At 44.0% G+C, this 9,940-nt stretch overlaps 1 gene segment (V, D, J or C); it reads right to left on the reverse strand.

Annotated features, from left to right (window-relative positions):
* Positions 1-8,912: 8,912 nt before the first annotated feature.
* Positions 8,913-9,520, reverse strand: LOC109199577 (Ig kappa chain V region 2717-like). The segment is given in 2 exon segments: positions 8,913-9,357; positions 9,465-9,520. Coding segments are annotated over 2 exon segments (375 nt in total).
* Positions 9,521-9,940: the final 420 nt, after the last annotated feature.

Genomic DNA, 9,940 nt, shown 5'->3' on the forward strand with positions numbered 1-9,940 from the left:
GGAGAAAAAGTAACACATCATCCGCATAAAGGCTGATTTTATGTTCTACATTCTTGCATTTTATGCCCTTAATTACTGAATTCTGTCTAATTGCTGCTGCTAGTGGCTCAATAAAAATTGCAAACAGTGAAGGGGAGAGTGGGCATCCCTGCCTGGTGCCCCTCAGGAGACAGAAGCTGGAGGATGTTTGATCATTTGTTCTGACACAAGCTGTTGGGGAATTATATAATATTTTTAACCAGTTTATGAAAGAGGTTCCAAAACCAAATTTGTGTAAAGTTGCAAATAGAGATTTCCAGTTAACTCTGTCAAATGCTTTTTCTGCATCAAGAGACAATATTATGGTTTCAATGTTTTTACTGTATGAGTAGTCTATTAAATTAAATAATCTACGTGTATTTGTTGATGAGTGCCTACCTTTTATGAAACCAGTTTGGTCAGGATGAATTAAAAGGGGGGTTATTTTCTCTAATCTCTTTGAGAGAGCTTTGCAGATTATTTTAAGATTATTTAAAAATCTTTTTCTGCAGTGACAACAGGAAAGGAGAAGAGTTGTAAATGCAGATGATTCTCCAGTTGACTGTAACCCCCACAGGATGCCTGCAGTGAGAAGATTTGGGGGGTTGATAGGAGTCATAAAGAGGAGTGTTGACCAGGCAGCTTTGAAGTTAGCTGAGAGCCACATGGGAAGCAATAAAGTCAACTGATGTGTTTGAATGTCTATGTCTGTATACAGTTGGATTGTAGTGACATATGATTTTTGAGAATGTTGATTCTTCTTGTTTGACTGTTGACATTCATTTGTTTACTTGCAAGTTTTAGTTTACTGTGTATGAGATCAATGAGAAGCAGGTTAACTGCTTACATGAATTAACTGTGAACTTTTGCTGCAATAGGAGGTGAATGACATGAGGAGCTGTGTATGAATGAAATCTACACTGACACTGTCAAAACAAGGGTGCATAAGTTGAAATTTAAGTATACAATGACAAAAAGGGGGGAATGTTAAGTCTAATTGTTGAATGTTGTCATTGTGTTTATTAAATTTGTTAAGTCTTAGTTCAAGCAGTAGGATCAAAGACATTCCTTTGTCTCTGACCACCTCTCCAACCACTCTGTGCTGGGGGAGGTTTTATTGTAGATACATTCTATCTGACAGATCTGTTTCTTGTGTTGTAAGCTTCCTGCTTACAACACAAGGTCAGCAGGAGGTCACACAAATGCACCCCCATGACACACACACACATATTCTCACATGCATACACACACACACACACACATTCTTACACATACACACACATAGTGCCTTGTCTTAGAACCATTGGGGGGGTTTACCGTGGGAGGTGCTTGTGTTGTGATGTGTACTGTAACTGTCATGTCAATAAAAAGGCTACGAGGACAGCTACTCTTTGAAAGTTTTGGGCTAGAGACAGGTGAGGAGCGTGAGCTCCAAGAGCTGGTTCTGACCAAAACGTCCCTCGTTAGCGAGTAAAAGACCAGTTGAAGATGTTTTGTCTTGTTTTCCGTTCTTCATGAGGAATAAGTCTCTAAACTAGTGGGGCATGTGGAAACACAGACCCAACAGTTTTATTTTGTTGTATTTACCCACGACACTTTAAGGGCCGGTCCGTGAAAATATTGTCAGACATAAACCGGTCCGTGGCGCCAAAAAGGTTGGGGACCGCTGCTCTAGGATATACACAGAGAATTCTGGAGACTCTGGGCTTCACTGCGATAGGTTCACCTACTGAATACACAGAGATTTTTTTTTCTTTATAGCAGCGGCACAGTTCATATAAGACTAATGTTCACTTTTAGATGCTTCCTAAACACTTCATTGCAATGTTTCATCCTTGAAACGTGAATTTCTTCCCTTGCACTCAGTTACATACAGACCCAATACATTTATGTAGCTTTAAAATAAAAACATGTAAAATGATGTCATGTATTTTACAAAGCAAGGTTGTTCCCATGTAATCAATAACTCAGTCTGTTATAGTCTCCACTCTTTTAACCCTCAACAATATTCTTATTCTTATATTCACTTTTGTTATGATCAAGTCATCCGTCCCTAAGATAATAACAATCAACTAATTTACATATCAACTCATAACTCACTAAGTTGACAGGACAAGAGACATGCATGTTTAAAATATTATCACGAAGGAGAATTTCCTTCATACAGTAAATCACTTGTGTTGCTCAATCTGCATGTAACCCACTCCTGGGTAAGTGCACCTCACTCTAGGTTCGGGGAGGAGCTGGACATGAGTGCAATTAATCATAATACACAAAAACTTCAGTTAACTGTGACTTTAGTTTCAACAAGTAACAGTTTCACAGTAAAACAACAACTAGGGCCCTTAAAATAAAAAATAGAAATAAAATGCATTGTCCTTAATCATTGAAATTGTCCCTTTGAAAGTATTTGTTAGGTTGCAACCTTATAGCTCAGTTTGTTCCTCAGAGTTTATAGAGTAGAGGGTCAGTCAAGTCAAAGCACAGATCGGATGAGGGAATGATCTGTAATGGTCTGTCAGTCAGCAAAAAGGTCCAGTGAAGTTTCATACTTAGTGTTTTTATAGTCTAGAGTGCACTCTTTTTGTCTGTTCACTGTTGCCAGTCGGGGTGACTGGTGGAATCCTACCAGGAATCAGATAAACCATTGGCCGTCTGACTGGTTGTGCAGATCTGGATCCTGGAAATCACACTGGGAGGCTCGCCATCAATTGGAATCACTGGTCTTTCCTCATGGAGCTCATAGCTCACTAAAAGACCTTACCGAGACACGTGGAACACTATTAACTTAGCCGCCATCTCTGCTGATTTTGGCAGCTCTGTCTAACATTCACTTCACTATTGAAATGTTAGCCGATAACTTCTGAACACTTTTTAACAACTTTTATGAAGCTTTGCAGACAGTTTCTGCTGCTAATCAAGATAGCTAAATTTATCGTGTGCTCTCGGGTTGGTAATACCAGAGTCACCTTTTTTCACAAAAATTAACCTGTTGTCCTGCAACTGTTACGGTTCAGTGTAGGGGACTCAAACGCAGGACTCCTGAATCTGCTGAACACAAGGGTTTATTTACAGAGGTCACCAATGTGTATATACAGAGAGTGCGGGGTAGTGCTATGTACAGAAATGTGAGGGACAGGCTCCAGGGAAATCCAAGGGAGGGGGAATACTCGTTCTCCAACTCTCCACATTCACAACGGCTGTCCTCTTCTTTCACACTTGACGCACAGATTCACACAAGAGGGGGGATCCAGGGGGTCTGTAGACAGGAGACAGGGGTGAGACCGATATTCACAGAAAACACTTGACTTATCTTGCTCTGAAGTTCGACTTTCACTAACGCGTGGCAGACAACGATGCAGCAACGACCAGCAGTCCTCTCCTGGCTTAAATGCCGTTCCCCTTGATGGACGTCAGGTGTGATGATCTCCGTGGGCATGGGCCGAGGGCGTGAACCCGCAATGAGTTCCGCCCCGGCGACAGAGAGGAGGAGAGAGAGAGAGAGCGCGAAAGACAGGAGGGGTCGCTCAGCGTCTCGCCGATCCCCCAGGCCGTGACAGCAACCTGGAGAGTTAACTGTCAGCAGTGGATGAACTGCTGACAGTTAACAATGATGAGACATATGGACATGTTCATGAGTGTAAGCTGATCTTCATTGTATGGGTGTGTTAGCAGGCGGATTAATACACTCACTGCTTGTGTGTGTGTGTGTGTGTGTGTGTGTGTGTGTGTGTGTGTGCATAGTTTAACCTCACTGTTTAGTTTAGTTTTGTTTGTGTAACACGGGCGACACTAAAGCAGTCGCGCCAAAATGCCACGCTAAAATGAAAGATTCTTTAAAATACAAGGGGGAGCAAGCAAGTCAGATACCCAGGGCACAGAGATGAAGCAGGTCTTATCAGAAACAGTTTATTTCTAGGCCAGGGATCACAAATAAAAACACCCTTGAAAACATACATGGGAAAAATGTTATTGACCGCTAAAACTAGTAAAAATACAATTTTCTACATTTACTAAAATTCCCTGATGTCATGTCCCACAACCATGGATGCATTATGGGTCCACCAGCGGGCCAGAAACTCCTTTGCGTGAGTTGGTTCCATGCTAGCCCTGTATTAGGCCGATGGGGAGGAGCCTCCTATTCCCCTCTTGTCCTCTCACTGGGCCGCCCACATCCCAACCCGGCTTCCATTTCACACTGGAATCCTCCATGCAATGCCACCATGGATCCCCTCGTGTCAGCAACCTGCAAACACACAAATAGGGGCCAGAAAACACGTCCCGGAAGAGACCCTGGCTCATAGCCATGGCAACCCTTTCCCAGCTCAGCTGCACCCAGCATACGACAGTGGGAAAAGCGTTACTCACATATGCCGGCAGAGGTACACCTCTGTCCGGCGGTCGATAACAGGCAGCGTCTCCCACTGCCGCCCTTCACACTGTCCAACTGGGCCGTCGTGTCACGCTGGCCATCTAGCATTCCTCCTCCACTCTGGGCCTCCTTCAGCGCTCAGCTAGCCTGCTTTTAAAAGGTCTTTACACAGCTGATAGGCCACCTCTGGACACACCCATGCCTCAGCAGGTGGTCCCTATCAGCTAATTTGTCCCATGTGCAGCCAGTCCACAGTGGATAAAAACCATGTCACGTAAAACACTAAAAACCATGCAATAGAAACAGAATAAAACCATGCAAATAACACGACACTCATAAATAACCACTAAAAATCAGAATAAAAACAATATACAAGATAAATACAAATTTCCACTGTGTGACATCTGTTTTTTTTTTAATGGTGACGTGCGTGAACCGCTGCCTATAGCTCTGTCCGGAGTCCCTTTCCTCTAGTCCACCTTCAGTCCTTTGCCTCAGGGTGTCAGGGTTTCTGGGTCGTTGACCCAGTATTTTTAGTTCATGTTCACTGTTTATCTCCTGCCTGTTCTCACTTCCTGTTTTTCCCATGTCAGCTTGTGTCATTAGTCAGATTATGTTCAGCCCTGTACTCACCCATTTCCAATCATTGTCATCATTCAACCTGTGTATTTAAGCTCCTCGGTTTCACCAGTTCTTTGTCGTGTCATTGATGTTCGTGTGATGTTATGTTGTCCTTCCCGTGTGTTCTCTCAGTTCAGTCAGCCATTCAGTTGTCCAGCCAGTCAGTGTCCGTTCACCCTCTGTTCATCCACTCCTTATAATAAACCTTCACCAGTCTTCACCTACCTGCGAGTCCTGCGTTTGGGTTCCTTCTTCCTCGCCTCCACACAAAACCTGACACAGGGTTTTTGATCTCCTAAAATGTCCCTCCATCCCACAGCAGTAGCATTTTCCTCTGCCACCTTCAGGCATCCCTGTCTCCACATCACCGTTCTCTGCCTCTTCCTTCCTCCCTCGTTGGCCTGTGTTTCCTCTCGGCATAGCGCTGCACGCTGCGTGGTGAGGGTCAGCGCTTTGTTTTCCTTCTTCCGTTTTCTTTGCATCCACCCTTTCCTGGGCATAGCAAGCATGTCGGCATACTATGGCCAGCGTTAGTTTATCCTCTCCCCCTACGTAGAATCGTAGTTTACTTCGTCCAGGTCGTCAGGCTTAACAATGCTGCTGTCAGCCGACTCACCTCTGTGTTGTTTGCAGTCAGAGCTTGCCACAAGCCGTTGTTCAGCACTGTTATGGCATCTTGGTAGGGTGTGTTCTCTTCCTTAGGGTCGAGGTCAAGGTGGGGATCTTTTGTTGTTACACAGCAGCAGTTGGCCTTGCTTTTCAACGGACCGTGCTCGGTTCTGTCGGCAGTGGTTTCGGTCATTGGTGAGGACGGGACTCCAGATCAGAGTGGCCTTTATCGCTTTTTCTGCAAAATGAAATAAAAAACAGGAATTATGGCTAGCATGTGTGTGCAGTGGAGCTGCAGATTCAACAGGGCCTGTCTCCCCCACAGTTCCTTTTTCTCCCCAAAAAAGCAGGATTTAGGATTTAGCGCATCTCTTTTCATCATTCATCCAATGCACGTCAGCCAATTTAACGCTTTTCTTTTTTAACATCTTTTTCTTTCTCACAACACAATCCATGCATTCTATTCCATATTTTCTTCACCATAAAAACAAGACTTGTTAAGTGTGGATCATTAAATAATAGATTAATGCAATAGCAAATTGTGCCTTTTTCTAAGATCCACAGCAAGTGAACAGTGATAGATGAGATGAGGAGATGGAAGCAGGAAGAGAGGCAAAGAGTGACTCACAGGCAGAGGCTAGTTTATTTCCCACGGTTTTGTTTTGTTTTTAATCTGTTGCCTGATGGACGTTTTTAATGTCTACAGTCTCAAAGCAACACAGACCTGCCCTCCAGCACTATCAGCAGGAGGAGCAGCAGCAACCCCTCAACAGCAACATTGTATCCCATCAGGTAAAATAAAGGCTATGTTATCTTTGCACTGTTCCAGCCTGATGACAGTGATATAGTATGATGTGATTCCATATTAGGTCCTTGATGTCTGTGTGTTGTTGTTATTCAGCCTGGTTCTTTGTGCCCCTTTTTAACTTTGAACACCCGTCCCTTCAAACATCTCTGCACGGCCCTGCTGAGGAAAGGGTCTTTGCATTGATGCTTTGAACAACACTACTCGCTGCTCATGATGGCCTAGTAAAATCTCTTGATGAGATATGGTTTCACAAACAGCTGCAATGTCTCTCATGTTCTATCATAAAGAGATTTGAGCTGGAGTCAAAGAGCAGACTCAGGCAGCTGTTGGCAGTTTTAAGCACTTTACTGAATGGTGATGAAGTATTTAGTAGCCACTGGTAAGAGGAGTGAAAGGCCACCTTTCCTACAGGGCCACACATGGGAGCTCTGCTGAGCAGAGAGTGTTAGGTGTAGTTGAGGAGAACAATACGCTTGACCTGTGGCCTTCTGTCAGGACAAGCAAGACAAGAACTTAATTTATGTCTAATCTAAAACTTAAAGTTGGACATAAATTAATACATATAACATTAAATCAATCTCCCTCTCCTTTCATCTCAGACAGTCATGAAGCTCCCCGTCTGTTTGCATCCAGCCTTTACATTACTGCCATCTTGTGGCTGCAGTCGGCTTTGCTTGTTTCAATCTTATAGAAAATTGTAACTGTCTGTCATATGGGTGTCTCTGTCTACCGCTCACAGTGACTGGTGCTGGTCAAGCTGAGAGGGCAGTGGCTTTTTTCTGGTGGTTTGCACATGTGCATTGTGGATAAACCACTGGAGTTTCATAGTAAATTTGTAGGAGACCAGTGTGCAAAGCAAGCTGCTGCTTACTCAGCTTTCATTGCTCTATTCAATTCAATTTCAATTCAATTTTATTTATATAGCGCCAAATCACAACAAAGTCGCCTCAAGGCGCTTTATATTGTACAGTAGATAGCACAATAATAAATACAGAGAAAGCAAAAAGGAAAGTTTTAAGCCTAATCTTGAAAGTAGAGATAGTGTCTGTCTCCCGAATCCAAACTGGAAGCTGGTTCCACAGAAGAGGGGCCTGAAAACTGAAGGCTCTGCCTCCCATTCTACTTTTAAATACTCTAGGAACAACAAGTAAGCCTGCAGAGCGAGAGCGAAGTGCTCTAATAGGGTGATATGGTACTACAAGGTCATTAAGATAAGATGGGGCCTGATTATTTAAGACCTTGTATGTGAGGAGCAGGATTTTGAATTCAATTCTGGATTTAACAGGAAGCCAATGAAGGGAAGCCAAAACTGGAGAAATATGCTCTCTCTTTCTAGTCCCTGTCAGTACCCTTGCTGCAGCATTTTGGATCAGCTGAAGGCTTTTCAGCGAGTTTTTAGGACATCCTGATAATACTGAATTACAGTAGTCCAGCCTGGAAGTAATAAATGCATGAACTAGTTTTTCAGCGTCACTCTGAGACAGGATATTTCTAACTTTAGAGATGTTGCGCAAATGGAAGAAAGCAGTCTTACATATTTGTTTAATATGTGCATTGAAGGACATGTCCTGGTCAAAAATGACTCCAAGGTTCCTCACAGCATTACTGGAGGCCAAGGTAATGCCATCCAGAGTAAGAATCTGCTTAGATACCATATTTCTAAGATTTTCAGGGCCGAGTACAATAACCTCAGTTTTATCTGAATTAAGAAGCAGAAAGTTAGCGGCCATCCAGGTCTTTATGTCTTTAAGACATTCCTGCAGTTTAACTAATTGGTGTGTGTTACCTGGCTTCATGGATAGATAGAGCTGCGTGTCATCTGCATAGCAGTGAAAATTAATGCTATGTCTTCTAATGATGCTGCCTAAGGGAAGCATGTATAATGTAAACAGAATTGGTCCTAGCACTGAACCCTGTGGAACACCATAATTGACATTAGTGTGTGAAGAGGACTCTCCATTTACTTGAACAAATTGGAGTCTATTAGATAGATATGATACAAACCACTGCAGTGCAGTACCTGTAATACCTACAGCATGTTCTAATCGCTCTAATAGGATATTATGGTCGACAGTATCGAACGCAGCACTAAGGTCTAGCAGGACAAGCACAGAGATGAGTCCACTGTCAGAGGCCATAAGAAGATCATTTGTAACCTTCACTAAAGCTGTTTCTGTGCTGTGATGAGCTCTGAAACCTGACTGAAACTCTTCAAATAAGCCATTCCTCTGCAGATGATCTGTTAGCTGTTTGACAACTACTCTTTCAAGGATTTTTGATATGAAAGGAAGGTTGGAGATTGGCCTATAATTAGCTAAGACAGCTGGGTCTAGAGATGGCTTTTTAAGTAGTAACTGAGATCAGTTATGGAAACACAGCTAGCATCAGCAAGTAATCTCAAGTTTTCTCTTTTTGAACGAAACTTGTGTTCAATCGTAACTTGAGAATTTGTTAAACTCTGTGTGTGTGGGTGTGTGTGTGTGTGTGTGTGTGTGTGTGTGTGTGTCCTCAGTGAACTGTATCAGTCTCTGCAGCATCTTCCAGCTGCAGCAGTCAGTTCAGTTTCTGTTCAGTCTGACTGAGGGAGGTTTTTGTACGACTGTTTTTCACGGTGTGAACACCCACTGACTGTTAGGATAGTGAAGACCCTGACAGTAATAAACTGCTGCATCTTCAGCCTGGACTCCACTGATGGTCAGAGTGAAGTCAGAGTTTGATCCACTGCCTGTAAAACGAGCTGGAATCCCTGATTGTCGAGTGCTAGCATGGTAAATGAGCAGTTTAGGAACTCCTCCATCTTTCTGTTGGTACCAGGATAAATAGTTGTTGTTATACACATTCTGACTGGTCCTACACTTGATGCTCACAGATCCTCCCACAGCAGAGCTCACTGCTCCAGGCTGAGTCACTGTGATCTGTCCTCTGGACTCTGAGGATACAGAGACAAAAACATAAAGCAGCTTCATGGTTTTGTGGGCTTCATTTCAGAGGGACAGATGTTGATAGAGGAGAGGAGTTTGATTCTCTGGACTTTACCTGTGAAGCAGCAGCAGAGGAGAGTCCAGATGAGGACGCAGGTCAAAGTCATGTTTTTGATGAGGAGGATTTCTGTGGCTTCTGTTGTGATGAAGGACAGCTGTCAGTCATCCAGTGTTCAACTCTCAGGACTATAAACTCTCCCAGAGCACTGGAGCATGGTGCTGCTGATGCAAAGTGCCTCTCTATGGAAATCATCTGACTCTTCCTGAGGAAGATCTCAGCCTGGGCGTCTATTGTCTTGTGTAGTCTGGAAGATGAGTGGATGATGGGGTGGGTGTAGTTTTCTCTGTGGTGGGGTCGGGTGGACTGTCCCGGGCTCTGTGGGGCCGGGCAGCGCTGCTGCACTGGGCCCCGGTCCGGATGGGCCTGGGCCACCCTTTCCCTGGCGGGTTGCAGAGTATGGGGGTGCCTACTGGGGTCAGCGGGGGAGCTGGCCCCAGGGAGGGGTCACTTGCCCCTCCCTTCCTTCCCTC

Source organism: Oreochromis niloticus, unplaced genomic scaffold (genome assembly GCF_001858045.2).
Source record: "Oreochromis niloticus isolate F11D_XX unplaced genomic scaffold, O_niloticus_UMD_NMBU tig00000736_pilon, whole genome shotgun sequence".
In the NCBI taxonomy this organism is placed as follows: domain Eukaryota; kingdom Metazoa; phylum Chordata; class Actinopteri; order Cichliformes; family Cichlidae; genus Oreochromis; species Oreochromis niloticus.